Source organism: Sarcophilus harrisii, chromosome 1, assembly GCF_902635505.1.
Source record: "Sarcophilus harrisii chromosome 1, mSarHar1.11, whole genome shotgun sequence".
Taxonomy (NCBI): Eukaryota; Metazoa; Chordata; class Mammalia; order Dasyuromorphia; family Dasyuridae; genus Sarcophilus; species Sarcophilus harrisii.
The window spans coordinates 161693996-161717737 of record NC_045426.1 but is presented as its reverse complement, the minus strand read 5'-3'; the positions used below and the strand labels follow the sequence as shown (position 1 = coordinate 161717737).

The 23742-nt window shown below is 35.5% G+C and overlaps 1 protein-coding gene across 2 annotated transcripts in view; it reads right to left on the bottom strand.

Annotated features, from left to right (window-relative positions):
• Positions 1-23742, bottom strand: part of DMGDH (dimethylglycine dehydrogenase) — a 103056-nt gene that overhangs the window by 5012 nt on the left and 74302 nt on the right. For both annotated transcript variants that reach the window (XM_023495798.2, XM_003759434.4), the window contains exon 15: positions 10373-10507. In XM_023495798.2, the coding sequence (XP_023351566.1) occupies positions 10373-10507 (135 nt within the window). The remainder of the gene's footprint in view (positions 1-10372; positions 10508-23742) is intronic.

Genomic DNA, 23742 nt, shown 5'->3' with positions numbered 1-23742 from the left:
CTTACAGTTTTGGTTCCTTGACCTTATCACTCCAATGAATTTGCTCTCTTTGAAGTTACCAACCATTTCTTAATTTTCAAGACCAATGTCCTCTCTAAGGCATTTAACACTTGATCATCCTCCCTTTTCCTTGGTTCTTTCTTCTCTCTGGGCATTTATGATTAACATTACTCTCTCTTGATTCTTCTTCAGTCTGATTGGCCATTCCTTATTATCTTTTATTGGATATTATCCTGGATCCACATGCTAATAGTGGGTATAACCTAAAGTTCTGCCGCAGATCCTTTTCTCTCTGTGTATATTCCTTCTTCTTTATAGTTTTATTTACTATTTTATATATATATATATATATATATATATATATATATATATATATATGAATGACTCCTAAATATTAATATATGGTTTTTCCTGAATTCTAAGCCTTCATTGCTGTTTATTGAACAATTCAAACTGGACATCCTAGAGACTTCTCAAAATCATCATGTCCTAAACAGAACTCATTATCTTTTCTCCTAAATCTATTCTTTTCTTTAACTTACGTATTCTAGCCAAAGGCACTACCATTTTTCCATTCACCCATATTCCCAACCTCAGAGCCATCTTCAGCTTTTCACTCTTTTCATATATATATATATATACATATATATATATATACATATATAGTCAATTTTAGCTCTACCTCCACATTATCTCTCATATATGTTCCTTTTTTTCTACTCATATAGCTACCACCCTAATTAAAACCATCATCATCTGTTATCTGAAATATTACAATAACTTTCCAATTAGTTATAATGTTTCAAGTCTCTCTCTTCTCCAATGAATACGCCATATATATATATATATATATACATATATATATATATACATGTGTCAAAATGATATTCCAAAAGCACAGATCTGACCATATTACTAAAACATCAAATATAGTCCTTTATTACCTAATCCCAACCTATCTTGCCACTTTGATTATACGTTAATTTCTTTCACACACTCCAAGCACACTGACCAAATTCCTTTCCCTCACAGGGACATTCTACCTTTGTGTCCAAGTCTTTGAACTGCCTGACTCACATGCCTGGAATATACTTTGTCTTCATTTCCATCTCTTAGAATCTGTAGCTTCCTTCAAAACTTAGCTTAAAAAAAACTTAGCTTAGATTCCATGGTCTTTCCTAACCCCACACGTTTTTATTGCCTCCCCCCACACTACTAGAAACTTATACTTAACTAGTATATGTTTAATAATTGTTTCTCTCAGAAAAAGAAGTGTTTAGAATGTCTTTTGACTTTAATCTGCATTATTAGCATTGTTTTCATTAAACTAGACATCAACAGAATAATAAATCAAGCCCTGATTGGTAGCATTTGCTAATTTTCAAAATATAAATGCTGACACTGGACTAGCTCTTAAGATCTGGGAGGAGCTGCCTACAGAACACCCCTCTACTTACATGTGTATGTATTGTCTCTCATAAATAAAGCCAAAATTACAAATTTGGGAGACTGGAAGAATGGTGATGATGCTTTTAACAGAAATAGGGACATGATGGATTTAGGGAGAAAGATGATAAATAAAATGTGGAAATTAATTGCAAAAAGAAAAGGGGCAGGTAGAAGGCACAGTGGATAGAACACAAGTTTTGAAGTCAGAAGAACCTGAGTTCAAATCCAGCTCCAGATACTTAACAGCTGTGTGACCCTGAACAAGTCATTTAACTTTGATAGAAAATAAGAAGAAAAGAGATTGTAGGGCCTTACTTAAAATATTTTCATTGTGTGACCTCAACATTATAAACAATGGAGGACCACTCATATCCTTCAGTGAGTAGCTTGTATCTATCAGCAAACAATCATAATAGATCATTTCTAGTCTTTTAAACATCAACACATTTTCAGCATTAAGTCCTGATTCCTAGTTTTATAAACTTGACATAGTAATTATTAGTAATTACTTGACATAATAATTATCTGTTTCAAACCTATAGTCAAGAGGCAACATGGTGATTCTCATTCTAGTTAAAAAGAAAAAATAGCTGACATAAAGAAATGAGTGATACTATCAAGTTAGCTAACGAGTTGCTAAGATGACACATGCTTTTTAAACATATTTTCTTCCAGACTTCCAGAGTTTAAAAGTGAGAGATCTAAGAAATGTGCATCGGCAAGTTTAATCTGAAGTATAATCATACTTTTGGACCCAGGCTCCTCCAGGAACTATTGCTTCATTTATAACATATGCTAGATGGAGTTGAATTTGGGCCACAATGGGAATGAGCTTCTTTTGCTATCATGTACACAATTCATCTAATTAAATTAGAATGAAGTTTAGGAAAATCGAGATGTCCCAAAGTAAGAAAATCTTAGCAAGTAACCTAGTCCATCCTCTTTCTCTAGACTGCTTCATCATTCTAAATCAGTGATCCAACTTAAAAAGAAAGAGGGGCCATTAAATCATGCATGAAGATCCCTGTGAGTTACATGTTGACTTAGGTGTTTGGCCACTCTCAGAAGTGTTGCCTCAGCTGTGTGTTTGATACTTCTAATCTAAACATCCTTTAGGCTTTTCCACTTCTGCTCCAGCAGCCTATTTAATCTGGAGATGCCTCTGCTCCTTCATCCCTCTCTCTTCCATGGTCCTGGCCTGAAGGAATTACCCAGGCCATCCATCCTCACTTCTCTTCTAAGTCTCCAGATTTTTCTACCTTGGATTCCTATAAATACTCCTCCTGTCCCCTTCCTATCCATACCACAACACCCACTGTGTTCTAGCTTCCTTTTATATGCTGTGTCCTCAATTAGAATGTATGCTCACTTGAGGGGAGGGTCTTTTTTTTTTTAATCATATTCAAATTCTCAGTATTTAGTATAGTTTCTGGCAAGTAGCAAGTGAACAAGAAATACTCTCTATATCTCCATTTATCTATCCCTGAATAAAATTCAAAAGTCCGTAAAACATTTTTGGCCATAAGTCTAATGGCAGCAGGAATTAGTTTATTAATAACCTAGGGAAATACACCATTTGTGCCATTATTTTTTTTTACCTTAAAATACTTAGTGGCTTTTGGCATACTGATATCTTTTAACCAAGGTTTAATTTTTTTCAGGTTTTGATGGTCCCAGAATTAATTTGCATGTCTGGTTAATTTCATTTAAAAGAAATCTTTAGGGAAAGAGATTTCTCAGCCTAACTCTTAACTTGGTCTTTCCTAACCACTTCCAGATTCAATTAAATCCATTCCCTCTCCATCCTCAGTGGATTTTGAGACCATCCCCATCACTCTTTTTATGATTGCCCTTCATATACTTTAAACATAGCTATCAAGTTGATTGTCAGCCTTCTCCTCTCCAATCTGAATAATTTTAATTCATTAACCTTTCCTCCAAGGCCCCATTTCCCAGACCTTTAATCATCTTAGTCACTCTCCTTTGGATATTCTCAGAATTCTCCACATTTCCCTTGAGTTATAGAATTGAAATGACTGGTTTAGGGAAATTATGTGGAAAGAGTAGAAAGGGCATGGGGCTAGGGGGTAAGAGCCTTTGGTTTTCACTTTGCCACCAGCCAATCAGCCAGTCAATAAGCATTTGTTAACCATTTACTATGTGCTGGGCATTGTGCTAAGCCCTAGGGATAAAAAGGAAGCAAAAAGCAGTCCTTGCCCTTGAAAAGCTCAAAATATAATGAAGAGGAAAACATGGAAACAAGTGTGTACAAATAAGCTATATACGGGATGAATAGAATATGATCTATAGAGGGAAGACACTAGAATTAAGAGGATCGGGAAAGACTAGAACATGGGCTGTTAGCTGAGATTTCAGAGAATCAAAGAGGCAGAGAGAGAGGTGGAAGCCCATTTCAGGCATGGATGATAACCAGAGAAAATGCCCAGGGCCAAGAGATAGAGTATCTTATTTGAGAAACAGCAAGGAGGTCAGTGTTACCGGAATAAACAGTCTATGCAGTTGCAAAGGATAAGAAAACTGGGAAAATAGAACACCAGAAATTGCATTCAGTCATTTTTTCATCTGTGTCCAACTCTTTATGACCATTTGAGTTTTTCTTGGCAGAGGTATTGGAGTATCTTTCTTCAATTCATTTTACAGCTAAGCGAACTGAGGCAAATAGGGTTAAGTAATTTGCCCAAGGTCAAGTACCTAGAAGTCTTCCCAACCCTAAGTCTGACACTATCACATCCCTTGGTGCCCAGGGCTAGTTTGTCAAGGACTTTAAATAATATAATTGATCCTGGAGATGATAGGGGAGCCAGAGGACTTTACTGAGTGAGGGGTGAGCAATGGGGAGAGTAGAGAAATGGTGGGGTTTCAGAAAATCACTTTGATAGCTCTTAGCAATATAACAGTTAGCTATGTGACCCAGAGCAATTACTTCAACTCATCTGAGCCTCAATTTCTACACGTGAAAAATAACCAAGTTACATTAGATGCTATTTAAGATCCCATATCTGAAATCTATGATTTTATAAGTTGTGATTCTGACTTGTAGGAACATGGCAGTCTCCTAGTCAAGGCAATTAAAGGGGGTAATTTATTTCATAGGCTCAGAGATTTTGAGTTGGAAAATATCTTAGGGGCTAAAATCCAAGATCCTTGCCGTGTAGTCAGGAGAACCTGAGTTCAAATGTGACCTCAGATACTAGCTGCTGTGTGATCCTGGTCAAGTCACTTAACCCCAATTGCCTCCAAAGGAAAGAAAAATATCCTTAACCATTATGACATACTTACTCTTAGTGAGACTTGAGGGGACCTGTTATCCAATTTTTTTTTCACTAAGATGTTTGGTAAAAGAACCCAGTTTACAAATGGAAAACTGTCTGCATACTAGTTATTAATGGGGGAGAAAAGCTCCTAGAGCATTCTAGTATATAATCAGAGTTGTGAGTTAAGAATAAATTACATCCTGCCAAAATGTTTGTGGCAGCCCTATTTGTAGTGGCTAGAAGCTGGAAACTGAGCGGATGCCCATCAATTGGAGAATGGTTGGGTAAATTGTGGTATATGAATGTTATGGAATATTATTATTCTGTAAGAAACGACCAGCAAGATGAATACAGAGAAGCTTGGAGAGAATTACATGATCTGATGCTAAGTGAAATGAGCAGAACCAAGAGATCATTATATACGTCAACAACAATACTGTATGAAGATGTAATCTGATGGAAGTGGATTTCTTTGACCAAGAGACCTAATTCAGTTTCAATTGATCAATGATGGACAGAAGCAGCTACACCCAAAATAAAAAACATTGGGAAATGAATGTAAACTGTTTGCATTTTTGTTTTTCTTCCCGGGTTATTTCTACATTCTGAATCCAATTCTCCCTGTGCAACAAGAAAACTGTTTGGATCTGCCCACATACATTGTATCTAGGATATACTAGGACATATTCAACATATATAGGACTGCTTGCCATCTAGGGGAGGGGGTGGAGGGTGGGAGGGAAAAATCGGAACAGAAGTGAGTGCAAGGGATAATGTTGTAAAAAAAATTACCCTGGCATGGATTCTGTCAATAAAAAGTTACTATAATAAAAAAAAAAAAAGGAAAAAAAAAAGAATAAATTACATCTACAGCATGCAATTTAAGCACAAGTTGCCATACACAAGATGATATGTATTGACAAAAGAAACCAAATGGAAAAATAGCTGATCTAAAATTCCTAGTAATCTTAAATGTCTAATTTAAATCATAACACACAGGTATTTGCATATCTCCAAGGATCATTTTTGGTCTGCCTAGAGATCTTGGTGTGGAAATTCTCTTGAAAAAAGCTGATGTCAATCAGTTGATAAACAAGCTTATCTTAAGAATCTACCACTACACAACAATCACTATGCTATAAAAAATAAAACAAAGCAAAACAAAAAACCCTTTTTGCCTACAAGAAGATTACCTTTGTCGTTTTGGTTAATCATTTCAGTTTGACTCTCCATGACCTTATTTAGGGTTTCTTGACAAAGATATTGGAGTGGTTTACCATTTCCTTCTCTAGCTCATTTTACAGATGAATAAATTGAGACAAACAGAATTAAATGTGTGCCCAAGGTCACACAGCTAGGAAGTATCTGAGACTGGATTTGAATTCAGGTCTTCCTGACTCTAGGCCCAGAACTCCATTCACTGCCATATCTAGCCACATACACTTCAATAGTAGGCAAATTCTAAATAGTTGAAGTAAATAGGGTCACTCATATATTGTACTTGTTTTAGTGATTGTCTGTGCTGCCTCTCAGTATTATAAGATACCCTGTCCATCCATGAACAAAAGAATAAAATCTTTTAAAAGTCAGAGAAGGAAGGGGCCTTAGACATCATCTTTCCAGCAACCTTCATTTTACAAATGAGAAATTCTAAGTAGGGAAAGTGACTTGCCTGAAGTCACACCACCGTTAGGAATAGCAAACTAGAATCTCAATTCAATAATCATTTACCAAGTACTCACTACTCAGAAGTTCACACTAGACTTGCCCTTTCACTGAATTCTCTAACAAATATCTAACGGGTATTGACTGGGATGTCCTGTAGGCATTTCGAAAAGAGCTCCTCAAATCCCTAAAACTTTTCTGTTTCTGTTGAGAGCATCCACTAGTCATCTAGGTACACTTCAAGTCATCCTCAGCTTTTCACTCTTCTTCATGCATTGCCAAGGTCCCCTAACTGGTTTCCCTGCTTAAAGCCTCCACATCCATCTTTCACATAGTGACCAAAGTGATATTACTAAAGTAGAGATAGTGTTATTTCACTCCTCTGCGCAATGAAATCCAGAGGTTCCCTGTTCATAACCTCCAAAATCAAATACAAACTCCTCTATCTGAGATTTAAAATCCTTCACAACCTTCATTCAACCCATCTTCCCAGTCTTATCACACATTTTTCAGTTAATTCAAACTACTCTTGCTTTTCCTCACATCCTCTATCAATCTCTGAACAAGCTGTGCTCTAGAACTGTAATGTACTCCTTCTTTACTCCCAGTTCTTAAGAATTCTTAATTCAAATTTCAATTTAAACACTATCTCCTAAGTGAGGTAATTTCTGACTCCTTCAGATGCTAAGTGCCTCCTCAAGAGAAAACTCCTACTATTTAGTAGTTGGGGCAATGGAGAGAATGCCAGACCTAGAGTCAGGAAGACTCATCTTGCTGAATTCAAATCTGAACTCAGACACTTGCCAGCTGTATGAACCTGAGTAAGCTATTTTACCATGTTTGCTTCAGTTTCCTTATCTATAAAATTAGCTGGAAAAGGAAATGGCAAGTCACTGCAATATTTTTGCCAAGATAATCCCAAATACGGTTACAACAAATTGCACATGACTGAAACAACTAAACAACAACTCAATGCTTAGGCCAGTGTTTGTCACATACTAAGTTCTATATTAATAGATATTATTATAACATATAACAGATATGTTATAGCTATTATATAACATATATATATATATATATATATATATATATATATAACATAATAGATATAGACTTAAAGAACCTATGAATCTATAGACAATTCAACCAATGACAAATGAAGAAATGTAATTTCTCCTCCCATCTCTCCTTATCTCTTCTCCTTCTCCACCTCCCACAACATGGTGTGGTATGTTCCAAAATTCTGTCCTTGGGTTCAAAATTCCTGTACACTGTGAGGTTTTTTGTGTGGCCTAGGAATGTGTCATAGAAAAGCAAGAATTGCATTTGGGCTTTGATATCCTTCCTCAGATATATCAGTAGTACAGTGTCCCTTCTATACTTCACCTTATATTAAACTTACCTGGGGGCATCTGTCTGTCTCTCAGTCCCTCTCTGTCTCTTTCTCTGAGTCTTTCTCTCTCTTCCCTGCTTTTTGTTTTGTTTTGTTTTGATTGTGTGTATGGCAATTGGAGTTAACTGACTTGCCCAGAGTCACACAGCTAATAAGTGCCTGAGTTCAAATTTGAATTCAGGTTCTCTTGCCTCCAGAGCCAGTGCTTTATCTACTGGCCCTGTTTTCACTAGCTGTCTCTCCTCCTCCTTTTTGCTTCTCTGTATGGGTGTCTCTCTCATGTACACATAGTCGTTAGACTTTAAGCTCTTTGAGAACTCAGACCATATTTTGTTGTTATTCATACTTGTATCCTCAGTTTCTAGGACAGGCTGATATTCTATAGGTACTTTAAAAAAGTAAATGAGTAGGACTTTTGTAGTCATGGAGAGGAGGGGGAGGAAAGGAATGCAAAGTACAAAAATTCACTTCTTTGTATGGATAGACTGGTTTGACTTAAACAGAGGAATTCATTAAGTCCAGGACAGTAGAGGTGATGTCCCCATTCTGGTCATGGCTAAACTAAAGCATTGGCCATAACTAGAATGGGTTAACTTTGGAAGAAGTAGATTCCCTCTCTCTGAAAAACCTCAAAGAATACTTGTGGAAGAAGTTGTCACAAGGATCTTCAGTCAGGGATGATTTGCTGTTGAGCTTCCTTCTGAGACTCTATGAGTCTGTGAATAAAGTACTTGATTGTGGTCGGAGTACTGGATTTGAAGTCTCTTTCTGTTATTCAGCTGTATGATCCTGAGACTTGGTTTTACCTTAATAGTCTGTATGATTTTGACACTTCATTCTGGTGTGCCTTATTTTCCTCATCTATGAAATGTATGAGAATAGATGATCTCTAAGGTCTCTCAGAACTTTCAATCCTATAATTTTATGAATGTCAGATAAGAAGGAACTAAATAAATATAACTGTAGAGTTTGGAAGTCATGAATTAAAAACTTATTAATACTAGGATAGTAATTTCTAGTCAATCACACTTTGAGTCTAGGCACCTCAAGAAACTGAAATTTTAAAACATTAACTTTAAAAAAACCTGACATTCTTAAAAAAGAGAGCTGCCTGTCCACTACCTACACAGTAATCTACCGAAAGAGAATGTCAGATGTAAATAATCCAAGGTGAAAATAGTGTCATTTTACTTTTCTACAGAAACAAATTATTTCAACTTTATTCCTCCCTCTAAGAATTAGTTTACTATTGCCCAAGGCCACCTACCCCACAGACATCTCCAAGTATTTGATAAACCTACAGCCCTCGAGGAATGAGTTGCTATGGAAACAAGCTGTTATATTACTTTCACAAGTTTTGTTCCAATTTTTTTTTTTATGTACTAAGATAAGAGTTATGAGAGGCAATATGGAATAGTGGATAGAAAGCTAGTCTGGGAACTAGATAGACCTGGGTACAGATCTTTCCCTGACATTACTTTGAGCAACTCTAACTATAAATTGAAGAGAAAGCTTCTGAGTTGTATTGGTAGAGAACATAAGGGGAAGTTCTCTTATGCAGATGTTCCCTATACCAATGAAATCCCAAATCTAATCCTCATTCCCTTGATGAAAATTGCCCTCATCTGATTGTTTCCTATACCAATAAAATCTCAAGTCTAATTCCCATCTCTATAATGAGAATTGTCCCCATCTAAGTGTTTCCTATACCAATGAAGTCCCAAGTCCAATCCTTATTTCCATGATGAAAATTGTCCCCATCCAAGTGTTCCCCATACCAATAAAGAGTCAAGTCTAATCCCAATCCCTATAGTGAAAATCATCCCCATCCAGTGTTCTAATACCAATGAAATCCCAACTCTAATCCTTATCCCTATGATGAAAATTGTCTCTTTCTGAAGAATCATTTAAAACATAAAGCAAAATACCAAATTTATTGGACTTCATTCTCTTTCCACTGGAAAATTTAACTTTCTACTTCAAATTTTCCCATCAAAGTGTAAGATTTGTCAGCCAATCAGTCAATAAATATTTATAAAGGGCCTATTACTTGCCAAGTACTCTACTAAACTCAGGATTTGAATCAGAGGGCCTGGTTTTAAATCTGTGATATCTCTTTTGCTACTTGTGTGTCATTAAACAAATCACTTCACTTTTCTTTACCTCTGTTTCCTTGTCAGTAAAAGGAAAGGTAGGTCTAAATGACCTCCCAAAGTTCTGGCTAGCTTTTGATCTATAGTACATTGTTCTGACAGTTTATATTCTCAGATATGGGAAAGGGTAGACAATGGGAATTATTTAGCCTTTTCAATAGACCTTTCTGTCTTGTATGTTTTAGTCATCACTTTTGTTTCCTTTAATCAAGGCATGTGGTGTTCCAAAGTTTCCAGGATTATTATTATTATTATTTTCCATTTTCATCTGAATTTAGTTCTTTTCAGTGTCTTTGCATGTCAGTCCATAAATTATATGCCTGTTACCTAATTGTGCACTACTTCTCATTATGGAGTACAGAACAATCTTAAATTAAAACCACTTGAAATATAGTTGGTTTCTGGGCTCTTTGTCACATGTTCCATACAGGACTTACCTTGCCATCATGCCAGATGCTTTCATTTCCCTCTGGATCCACATGATCCGTCTCCAAGGTGAGATAGACCAATCTCCGTTTCAGCCCTTTTTCTTTCATCTGTTTCAGTGCTTGCTTTCCTATGAAGTCTGCTGGCTGCAAGAACGCCAGATAATGATGATAAATGATTGTTCGGGCACTGTGACAAGGTTATCGATGCAAGCATTTAAATTTGTCTTTATGATTTTCTCGCCAATTAAACATTAAATAAAAATACAGATTAAATCAAAGGGCTGGGCAAATATTTCTCAGTCTTAAAATGACATTATCAGCTACTTTTCCCTCTCAAGAGCTGTTAGATTTAAGTCTAATAATTTGTAGTGACAATTTTGCCAGCACTACAGAAAACACGAAAACATAAGTCATTGTCCTGTACTTGTGAGGTACTATAAGTGACCCTTATGCTTAAGTATTTAGCTTGCCATTTTTGCTTAACTTGCACCTTTTCTCCCATTCTATATTAAGCAGATCACTAGGAATTGACTCTTGAAAGAATTCAAGAATAAAATTATTTTAATAAGCTACTTTGAAAAAATCTTCTGAACAATGGGTCCTAATGATTTCTTCTATTGTGTTAATGCACAAATCATCACTGTAATGTTCAAGATTTAATCAAAGAGCCCAAAGTGGAAAATGAGAAGTTAGAGATGGCTTCCTTGTATGAAAACCTCTGAAAAAGATTCAGTGTAGCATAAAAGAAACTGTTTTACATGGCTCAAAATAAGACCCACAAGAAAATACACCAACCTATCCCATTTTTGAAGAGATGGTAAGCCCACAAAATAATGCTTTTAGATGCATCACATAAATTACACAGGATAGCAAAATAAATCAATTCTGTTGAAATAGCTATATCTATAAACAATAAAAAAGTTAAGAACCCCTGCCTTAGAAGATAGGTTATTGTATACAAACTGATATATATATATATATATATATATATATATATATATATATATATATATCATCTATCTTCATAATTTTTCTGATGTATTTATTAGTTATGCTGATTTTTCTGTTTTTTATCTTTAAATTATTATTTATTACATGATATAGCTCTCTGGGAGTGAAGAGAGAGTGATATCAGAGGGAATTTATTATAATGTAAGGAGATCAAAATTGATCAATCAAAACTTAATTCCCCAAAATGAAAATCCTTTGGAGTCGAAGACCTGGATTCAAATTCTGTTATTTGCCTGATTTCTATGGCCTTGAAGTGTCAATACATCAAAAAATTCTGGAGATACATACTATGTATAACTCTTTGTATACATCCAACTTCTAAGGTTCTTAACTTTTTTATTGTTATATATTATAGATATACACATATTTCAATAGAATTGGTTTCTTTTGCTATTCTGTCTAATTTATTTGGGGCATCTAAAAGCATTATTCTAATTAACAATTAAAATTCAATAACTAGAAGTTAATTATTCTATAAGACATCAAGAAACAAACAAAATCAAAAGAATGAAAAATAATAGAAGAAAATGTGAAATAACTCATTGGAAGAACAACTGACTTGAAAAACAAGTCCAGAAGAGAGAATTTAAGAATTATTGGAGATGGGGCAGTTAAGTGACACAGTGGATACAGCACTAGCCCTGAAGTCAAAAGGACCCAAATTCAAATGCGGCCTTAGACACATGACATTTGCTAGATGTGACCCTGGGTAAGTCAGTTAATTCTGATTGCCTCACCAAAAGAGAGAGAGAGAGAGAGAGAGAGAGAGAGAGAGAGAGAGAGAGAGAGAATTTTTTTTTTATTTAATAGCCTTTTATTTACAGGATTTATACATGGGTAACTTTACAGCATTAACAATTGCCAAACCTCTTGTTCCAATTTTTCACCTCTTACCCCCACCCCCTCCCCTAGATGGCAGGATGACCAGTAGATGTTAAATATATTAAAATATAACTTAGATACACAATAAGTATACATGACCAAAACATTATTTTGCTGTACAAAAAGAATCAGACTCTGAATTATTGTACAATTAGCTTGTGAAGGAAATCAAAAATGCATGTGTGCATAAATATAGGGATTGGGGATTTAATGTAATGGTTTTTAGTCATCTCCCAGAGTTATTTTTCTGGGCATAGCTAGCTCAGTTCATTACTGCTCCATTAGAAATGATTTGGTTGATCTCGTTGCTGAGGATGGCCTGATCCATCAGAACTGGTCATCATCTAGTATTGTTGTTGAAGTATATAATGATCCCCTGGTCCTGCTCATTTCACTCAGCATCAGTTCGTGTAAGTCTCTCCAGGCCTTTCTGAAATCATCCTGTTGGTCATTTCTTACAGAACAGTAATATTCCATAATTTTCATATACCACAATTTATTCAGCCATTCTCCAACTGATGGACATCCATTCAGTTTCCAGTTTCTACCACTACAAAAGGGCTGCCAAACATTCGTGCACATACAGGTCCCTTTCCCTTCTTTATAATCTCTTTGGGATATAATCCCAGTAGTAACACTGCTGGATCAAAGGGTATGCACAGTTTGATAACTGAGAGAGAGAATTATTGTACTACCTGAAAACTATGATCTTAAAAAGAGCCTAGACATTATATTTCAAGAAATTATAAGTGAACACTGTCCTGCTGTTTTAGAACTAGAGGGTAAAATAAAAATTGAAAGAATCTACCAATCATCTCCTGAAAGAGAGAAAATGAAAACTTCCAAGAATATTATAGCCAAATTCCAGAACTTCTAGATCAAGTAGAAAATACTGTAAGCAGCGAAAAAAAAATCTGAGTAAGATGGAGAAAGAGAAAAGAGTAGTTTGGGAATGGGATTAGATTTATTACCAGATCTATCCCTAAATGATAATATAAGGTATCAACTAATCAACATGGAAAGATTAACCTTGATCTCTCTTTAAAGCTCTGCATTCTCATCTCTCCTTAGCTACCTGTAGTACATCTCCCATTTGGATGCCCCCTACCCTTCTTTTTACTTCCCTATCCATCACATGGTACTTTATGGCTCCTTATCCACTCAAAACAATATCAAAACAATGATGGTGCCATTTCTGTTCAGTCATCAATCATGTCTAATTCTTTGTGGCTCCATTTGGGGTTTCCTTAGCAAAGATACTGGAATGGTTTGCCATTTTCTCCTCCTACTTATTTTACAGATGAAGAAACACAAGGATGAATCTCTCAAGACTGAAATTTTGGCATCCTCTCCATAGTATCTTTTATATTTTTCTCTTCCACAGTATTCCCACTTTCACTATCATATGAAAATTCCTTCTTCTTGTTGTTGAGTCATCTCTGTCTTTTTATAACCCTATTTCAGGAGGGGGAGGGGTTTGGTTTTTTTGCAAAAATGCTGAAGTGGTTTGCCATTTCTTTCTCCAACTCATTTTACAAATGAGGAAACTAAGGCAAACAGGATTAAATGACTTGTCCATGGTCCACACAACTAATATGCATCTGAGGCCAGAATTGTACTCACAAAAATGACTCATTTTGTTCACTATGCCATCTAGCTGCCCCAAGTCCTTGTTACCTCTTCTTTAACTATTACAATAGCTTCCTTAGAGTCTTTCTTCCTTCATTGTTCCAATTCAATTCAACTCAACAAGCATTTATTAAATGTCAACTATATATACCACTGGTTGTGCTGGTGTGTGATGATACAAAAATAAATAATCCCTACCCTCAAGGATCTCATCCTTCATGTTGCTTCCAGACTAATCTGATTGTATCAATTCCTGGTCAAAAGTCTTTAATGACTCCCAATTAATTTGCTGAATAAATTTCATACTTTACTATCCTGTAGTACTCTCCATAATCTAGCACCCTCTTACATATAGAGACATATTATACCACTTGCTCTTCAGCAATTCCATTGTGTTTCAGGCAATATTCTGGTCCTTAAATATTCCCTGTGTTATTTCACTTTCCACTTTCATTCCTTTGATCATACTGTTCCCCATGCTTGGTATCTAATTCAATTCCTTGAGATATTATTAACTACCCATTATGTGTCTCACACCATATCCCTGGAATACAATGTCCCATCTCTCAGGATGCTTACATTCTATTGAAGAATATAACAAATATAAAAAAGGTTGAATATAAAATAAGTAAAGGAGAGAGAGAGTCCATCAGTAGATATCTCAGACACAGGCAATAATAATGAATGATGAGTTGGACTCATAATTAGAAGGAAGAAAGTGAACTAGACCTCATTCTAAAATGAAAATCTGTCTCTTAAGTGCAAATATATTCTGTTGGATAAGTGAAGAATAATGACAGTACCATACCAGATCCTTAAGAAATCAGTGTTGTAAGGATCACAATCTTGTAAGCATCAAGATCCCAGGAAATCATTGAAGATATTTTTTACCCCAAAAAAGGAAAATGTTCTCTTTTCATTTTTAAAGTACTACTCATTTTTAAAGCCCAAATCAAATGACACCTTTCATGAACAGTTTGCTGAGTCAATTTAGTATTAACCTCTCCTTTATGCCTCCATGGTCTTAATATAGGATTTTTAAAAATTGAGTTTTATTTTTATTTTTAGTGCCAAATTTTCTTTTTTCTCTTCTCCCACTCATTTAGAAGGCAAAAAAGGGAAACCATTGCAAATATGAAAATTAAATTCTCACATTAGTCTTGTTCAAAAAAATAAAGAAAAGAAAGGGAGAAAGGGATGAGGGAGAAGAAAAGAAAGGAAGGAAGGTAAGAAGGAAGAAGGAAAGAAAAGGAAAAAGAAAGGAAAGGAAAATAAAAGAAATCGGAAAAGAGGAAAGGAAAGGAAAAGAAAAAAGGAAAGTAGAGGAGAGGACAGAAGAGGAGAGGAGAGAGGAGAGAAGAGAGGAAAGAAGTGAAGGGAAAGAAAAAGAGAGAGGGAAAGAAGGAAGAGAATGAAGGTGGAAAGGAATTTATTTCAGTACTCACCCTGAGCCCATCAATTCTCAGTAACATATAGAAATGCTGATGATTTGTGTGGGTTTATTTATATCCTCGCAACTTTGCTAAAGCTGTTAATTCTTTCAAGTGTGTTTTTGGAGGATTTTCTAGAATTCTCTAAGTATATAATCATATCACCTGCAGAGAGTAATAGTTTTATATCCTCATTAACTATTCTAATTCCTTTAATTTAATTTTTTTTCTTTTGCTAAAGCCAATATTTTTAGTACAATATCGAATAATAGTGGTGAAAATGGACATCCTTGTTTCACCCCTGATCTTATTGAGAATGTGTCCAGTTTCTCCTCATTACAAATAAAGCTTGCTGATGGTACTAGATAGATGCCGATTATCATTTTAAGGAAAACTCCCTTTATTCCTGTGCTCTCTGGTGTTTTTAGTAGCAATGGGTACTGTATTTTATCAAAAGCTTTTTCTGCATCTATTGAGATTATCATGATTTCTGTTGGTTTTGTTATTGATATGGTCGATCATGACAATAGTTTTCCTGACATTGAACCAGCCCTGAATTCCTGGTATAAATCCCACTTGGTCATAGTGTATTATCCTGCTGTTAGTTATTGTAATCTCTTTGCTAATATTTCATTTAAGATTTTTGCATCAATATTCATAAGGGAGATTGATCTGTAATTTTCTTTCTCTGTTTTGGTTCTTCCTGGTTTAGGTATCAGTACCATATTTGTGTCATAGAAGACATTTCCACCATCAATTCTCAATGTGGTGGATATCACCATCATGAATTTCATCATGAGTCCTTTCGAATTCTTTTTGGTCATTGTGTTGATCAGTTTCTAAGTCATTCAGAGTTGATTATCCTTATAGTATAGTTATTGTATTTCTACTGGTTTTGCTCACTTCATTTTGTGTCACTTCATACAAGTTTTCCTAGTTTCTCTGAAACTATCCATATCATCATCATCCACAGGCATACATCATCATGTCTTCATCATTACAATAGTATTCCATTACATTCATATAATGGCAGTTAAGTGATGCAATGGATAGAGTGCTTGGCCTGTAATTAGAAAGATCTGAGTTCAAATCTAAACTCAGATACTTCCTAGCTGTGTAACCCTGGGCAAGTCAACTAATGTTGTTTACTTTAGTTTCCACATCTGTAAAATGAGCTAGATAAGGAATTGACAAACCATTCCAGTATCTTTGCCAAGAAAATCCCAGAAGGGATCACAAAGAGTTGGACATGACTGAAACAATTGAATAGCAACATTCACATACCATACCATAATTTATTCAGTTATTCCCCAATTGATGGGCATTCCCTACCTTTCTAATTCTTTGTCACTATAAAAAGAGCCACTATAAATATTTTTGTACATATAGTGCTTTTCCTCTTTGATCTCTTTGGGGTATAAACCTGATAACAATATCCTTGGATCAAAGAGCATGAACAATTTAATAGCTTTTTTGCGCATAATCCCAAACTCCTTTCCAGAATGGTTGGGACTACTTCATAGCTCCATCAACAGAGCATTAAAGAACCTTTAACACAGTATTTGGAGGCAGTATATGGTGGAATGTTAAGAACGTTGAACCTGATGTCAAAAGAGAATGGAATTTGAATACTCACTCTGACACTGAGTATGTAATTCTGGAAAAATCATTTAACTCTTCTGAGTTTATCATTTCCTATATAAAATACAAATAATAATCCATGCAATAACTACATTAAAAGGGCAGCTACAGAAGTAATGTGCCTAGCATCCAGTAAATACTATATAAATGTTAACAATTATTACTATACTTTCAGGTATCATGAATACAAATAAATGAGATATAGTATCCATATATTTGTGGATAACTTTTTTCCTCTGGTCATAAAAATTATCAAACAATGAATAATCATTTATTAAACATCTACATAAACATCTACAAAATATATGCAAGTTCATTAGCATATGGAATTTCTAGTTGAGGAAAGTTCCTGTACCACTGCAGGTCAGTACCTTGTCTGAAATTTTAGTGAGTTGCCTAGAGTACTGACAAGTTAAGTGACTTGCCCAGCGTTTGGCAGAATGTTTGTGTGTGAAAGGCAGAACTTGAACCCAGATTCTCCTGGCTTAATAACTAGGTACACTAGACCTGGACTCAGGAAGGTTTGCCAGAAATATTTATTGGCTAGTTGAACTTGTTCAAGTAACACAACTATTGTCTGCCTTAGTTTGCTCATTTATTAAATGAAGATAATAATGGTACCAATTTCCCAGGGTTGTTGTGAGGAAATTGTGGAGATAATATTTGTAAAGTGCTTTGCAAACTTTGTAGCAGCGAGGTGACACAGTGGAGAGAGCATTGGGCCTGGAATCAGGAAGATTTGAATTCAAATCTGGCTTCAGACACTTACTAGCTGTATGACCCTAGTCAAACCACTCAAACTTGTCTGTCTCAGTTTCCTCATCTGTAAAATGAGCTGGAGAAGGAAATTACAGCAGCTTTGCCTAGAAAACCCCAAATGAGGTCATGTGAAGTCAGACATGATTGAACTAACTGAACAGCAATGATTATAACTTTAAAATAATAAATAAAAGTTAACTATTGTGGTTGCTAATAGAGACTGTCTTTGGGAGCTTTAACACGGAAATTTTATCTTACTTCTCATTTCCGTTGGGCTTTTGTCCCAAGATTAGCTCTTTCTCTCTACATTTAGTTATCATTTATAAGTGGATAGAGGCGGGAGGAGGAGGCCTGAAGGTTAATGTAACAATTATAGCTGGAGCTTTCCTTGGGATCCAAGAACAGATGGGCACGGTTTTAATGGGTCACCGCTGAATTAACTGTGCAGATGACAGTTAACAACTTCGAAAAATTTATAAATCCCCAGCACACTGAGGTTAAAGATAAAAAATAATCTTGGCTTATAGTTTTAATTAATCAGTTTGAGAAGTTAATGAAAAAAAAAACATTGAACCAACAGTCTACTATATATAGTTAATATATTGTGTAAAGGTTGTTAGTTGTATTTTAAATGACCTATAATTACTTATCTAGTTAGCTTTCTTAACAGCATATACATTACCCAAAGGAACATATCATAATAAAGATTAATTAAAATTAAATCTAAATTTGGCTCTAATCTCTGAAGCAAATAGAAAGTTCTAAGTAATATCATTAAAGAAACAGGTGAGAAGAGAAGATTGGGATGGGCATTGAAGACTGCCAGGGGGAAGTTAGGAGAAGGATTAGTGGAAAGGATTAATCAAGGCTGGGAGAGGGCTCATAAATCTAGAACTGGAACACAAAGAAACTGAGACTGAAGGAGGTTAAAGTTCTGGATGGTTAGTACCTGAGGTATAATTTAAATCCAGAACCTTTGACTCTAGAGGCAGTACTTTTTTCCATTGTACCAAGTTTCTTTCCTCCTAAAAGCATAGGAAAGGAATAAACCTTTTAAATTTTAATTTAATTTTTTTATTTTTAGTATAGTTTCAACCTTTTTACAGTGTTTCTTTAATCAGAAAGCAAGAAGATTTTCATTCTTCATTTTATTAATAATTTAATATTCACAGAAAAAAAAAACAGTAGCATGCATGAGTGAAATTCAGAATTTCAGACTGAGAAGGGCTGTCTGCTCCTTTAACTCTACACTGTTTCATTTAGTTATTGCATCAGCTCCCATGGGTTCAGTAATTGTCTCTAAGCAGACATCATTTCTCTCAGATCTCTATATCGAGTCCTGGTCTTGACTCCCCCCCATCTCCATCTGCCTGTCTGACTTCTGTAACTGAGATGTTCCTTATATACCTCAGATTCAACATGTATAGAACAGAAATCATTACTCTCCCTTCCCCCTAACATCCCCATTGCTCCAGAGGTAATCACCGTCCTCCGAGTCACCCAGGCTTGCAACCTTGGTGTTAATCTTTCTTTCACTCACCCACCCCACATTTCCAATGTCATCAAATTTGATTGTTTCTACCTTTACAGCAATTCTTCCACATTTGTCTTTCTCTCTACCCACATGAGCATCAGGACTTCACCATCTCCTCCTCAACCACCCTAATCTACTTAGCTGTCAAGGGAATTGTCAAGCGAAATTCTATTCATACCCAGAGAAGGAACCAGTTGTGAATGAATACAGATTGAAGCATTCTCTTGTCTGTCTGTCTGTCTGTCTGTCTCTTTGTCTTTCCTTCTCTCAAACACACATACACATATGCATTCTCACTCTTTTATTAACTTTATTTTTCTTGAGGGTTTTTAATTCGGGTGGGAGATCTATGTTTTCTTTCATAGCATTACTTTTATGGAAATATTTTGCATAACTTCCCATGTATTTCTTAATGGGGGCTGGGGATGGGAATAAGGAAGAAAATGTGGAACTCAAAAGTTTTGAAAACAAATGCAAAAAAAATTTGTAAGTGGAAAAAATATTAATTTTAAAAGAGTTTTCTGGGGACCCTGAGAAGATAATGGAATGTGGTCCAGGATTATAAAACCAGCATGTATCAAAGGAAGAATCTGAGGGGAAGCTAGATGGCATAATAGACAGAGCATCAGCCCTGGAGTCAGTTGAACCTGAATTTAAATGCTGCCTCAGAAACTTACTAGCTGTATGGCCCTGGTCAAGTCAATTAGCCTCAATTACCTTGTCCCACCTCCCAAAAACAAACAAACAAACAAACAAACAAACACCAAAGGAAGAACTTGAATCACAAATCTACTACTACACAACCTCTCCTGGCTCTTTTTCTGACTACCATAGCATTATCACAGAATCCTTTCTCATTCATTGTCCATGACCTTTAGAACTTTCCACATAATTGTTTTACCAGTTTTTCTATCTCCTGAATAGTCATACCTCAAATCATTTTCTGTAAAAGAAGGTGTTGAAATTTTCCAAGGCTAGTAATATTTTTTAACTTCCTGTCTATGGTTATTACACATTTCATACTGTTTTTAAGCATTGAGAAGCTCAAGACATTGTTTTATAACGTATTAATGCTTTTATGTACTTTTCTTTTTCAGAAATGAAAAAAATCTTCCGATTTACTGTTATGTGATCAGGAAAGATTTTAACTGAATTCTTCTGTGCACTTGGGGTTCTAGTGGGATTGGCAGACCTTCAGAAATTTCAGGAAAGCTCTGAGTGTGAGCCAAGATAAAACCTCAAGACAGCTGATTTCCTTTTTGCTCCTTCTTTGAGGCATTCCTTCCATGTTCAAGAGAGGAGATATGGGTCTCGGACTTATTCCAAAGAAACTTCCTTTGGAATAAATCAAAGCACTGCTTTAAAATGGAAAATTAAGTTCAGTGTTAGATGAAATGATTGCATGTGATGAAATGTCCTTTGAATTGCCCAATTACTGAATTATATTGAAACACCAAAACTTGGCAAAGGAGCCTATTGTAGGCAGAAACTTCCAGGGCCTGTGGCTCACTATCCACAAGATGGCACTGTTATGTGCTGATAGAAAATCTTTACACCTTTATAATGCATATTCTTCATTCCTAATTGGCCACCAAAAAAACTTAGATGATCCTTGCACATTCCAAGCACTCAGATGTCTAAGTTAGCAACAGGGAAAACATTTTTAACATGGCTGGTTGAGTTATTTAATAGCATGCTGCTCCTGGATAAGTTAATTAACCTATCTAGATATCAATTTACTCACTACCTATCTCATAGGGTTGTTGTGATGATCAAATGAGATAATGATTACAAAGGGCTTTGTAGACCTTAAAGTTATATTAACAAAAATATCAGTTACTCTCCTCATTATTACTTTGGGGGAGGCAGACAAGCAATTAAGATTAAGTGACTTGTCCAGAGTCACTAGTAAGTGTTATGTTTGAGGCAAAATTGACCTCAGATCCTCTTAACTCCAGGGTCAGTGCTCCCTCTACCTGCCCCTTAGCCTTAATATATGAATTCAAACCCCAAGGTAACAGAAAGGTTCTAAGTAAGTATCAGAAACTCTTAAATCCTTTAGTAGTTTTTTTTTTGTTTGTTTTTTGTTTTTTGTTTTTTGCTTCTATACTAAATTTTCTGAAGAAAATAAAGGTGTTTTTCCTTGCCTTGATTCTTTAACAGGTACCTGCGAGGATAAATCCTAAGATCTTGTTGATATGAGTACTCTTTCCAACAGTGCCTCTATGTCTTCTCATCCTATATAATCATTCTCCATGTTCTCCCATAAATACTCCATAAAGAATCCACTCAATGAGCTAACTAGTCTTCCTAAAAATTTTTGAATACCTATATAACACTTGGGCCATACTTTTTTTTTAATCCCTAGACTGGCCCTTTTCCTGCCTGATACTTTTATGACACTCATTGATTGTAGCTTATTATTATTATTACTACAATCTAATTATAGACATCATGAGTCTTTCCAGAGCCAGGGGATTTCCTGCCAACATAAGGATATTCTAGACCAAACAGTGTCTATGACAGAGAAGGACTTTTGTGTGGCAAAAAGCTAAAGACAGCCAGAGAAATTGCGATGGAAAGTGGCACAGGTGCCACCTGGTGGGGCTGGAGAAAACTAAAGGAAGAGTTATGCTCAGAGGAGATGTAATAGGTAATTATTGCTGGGAGTCCTACCTGGGACTTAACTGGAAATGACTGAGATTGTGATGGGCTGGGGAAGTACATTGCTCAAAGATGAATGTCATTGTTTCCCATGAATTATGCTCTATTCTTTTTTTTCCCCCTAACCTACAAATAAAATTTTTCTTCTTTAAATTATGTGTGTTCATAACGGGAGTTGCTGAAAACACACTGATTGTCATCTAATAAATTTTCTGGATTTTCTGGGTGAACAGAATGCTCTAGAGAGGTGAGCATCCTCCCCACTGAGTATCATGTGATTCCCTCTGACAGAAACACATTTATCAAGGAATCATATCATATTAATATGCTCATGGCAAACATCTTTTGTAGAAAATCCTTTAAGTGCATTTTGTTCTACTGAGTCAGATTTAAAACAAACAAATAAATAATGGAAAGAGCCAGATCTTACAATCTCTCTCAACACCTTTGTAGTCAATGGAGTGAGTAAGAAAATGAAATAGCCTGTAGAAAATTCTTAGCAAAAACATTCCTATTCCCCCATCATACTTTCTTCAAGTATCATAATAAACAGGCCTACAAAATAATACATTACCACAAATATTTTACAGAGCTGAGCAAGTAGGCACAATTATTAATTATTTATTAATTATTAATATTTTCTCATTACTCTTTTTAGGATAAATCATACTATCTATGGATTTTTTTCATTATTTTCTTATCAGGCTTTCAAAGTGTGTCATCTCTAGTACCTATTTTTACCATGTGAATTTGGTTTGATCCATTGTTCTTCTTGCCTTTGCTTTCATTATTATGAAATTCGTTATTAGGAAAGAAGGTATTATTACTTCTTATAGCACATTAGATATTGAGTCTAAATTACATTCCACTGTCAGTGAGGATGAAAAACAGCCTTTACTTTTATAGCTTCCTTGCCTCCCTATTTCCCAATTTGTTTTGAAAGTATGGCAGCTAAATCTGATTTCAACAGAAGCCCAGAATTAATTTTAGCATAGTTGGGGAGGGGGAGCAAAAGTATCAGTTCTTCAAAATTATATTCTATTCCAACATTATGAGCTAAGACACTCCACACTTTACATCCTACTTATACTCTATTGGATTTATTCAATCTTGTAAACTTACTGGAAGGTTAAGAAGTATTTTTCTTACTCTTTCATATCACTTCACTGTAGAAAGTCTGACATGGAGAAAAATCTAGGGATGGATTACAACTGTTTTGATACTTTCCCACCAGTCCCAGAGGCCTAATAGGGTATGAATTAATCCAGATTTTAGTCCATATAAAGAGAACCTAGGGACACTACTAATCTTGCTTTGAAAACAGTATAAAGGACTGGATTTTTCACTGAGTCCAGACAGGTTTACTCTACTGTGGATTCTAGAGGTTGTCTACAAGATATGTTGTGTTAAGATATAGGTATGTTATTCCCAGAGTTAAACTTTTCCTGTCATTCTCAATTAAAATGTTCTCTCTAAAGTTACTGGATTTGGGACTAGATGACTCATTGGATAGAGCACGGGCTCTGAAGTCAGGAGGACATGAATTCAAATCTGGTCTCACTTCCTGGGCAAATCACTTAGCCCCAGTTACCTCAGCCAAAAAATATCACTGGATTTGGGGCCTACTCTACTGAAGGTTAAGCAGAAAGCAAGCTAGTCATAAGTGACATAAGGTACACTAGAATAAGGGAGGTAGAAGACAGAATTTTGCCATTTTCCTGTGAAATATTCTCTCCTAATTAAAGGTGGATAGAACAAAATGCCACCTATCAGTCATGCATCAAATACATTTTTGGTTTGGTTGTTATTGATTAGTTATCTCACTGTCC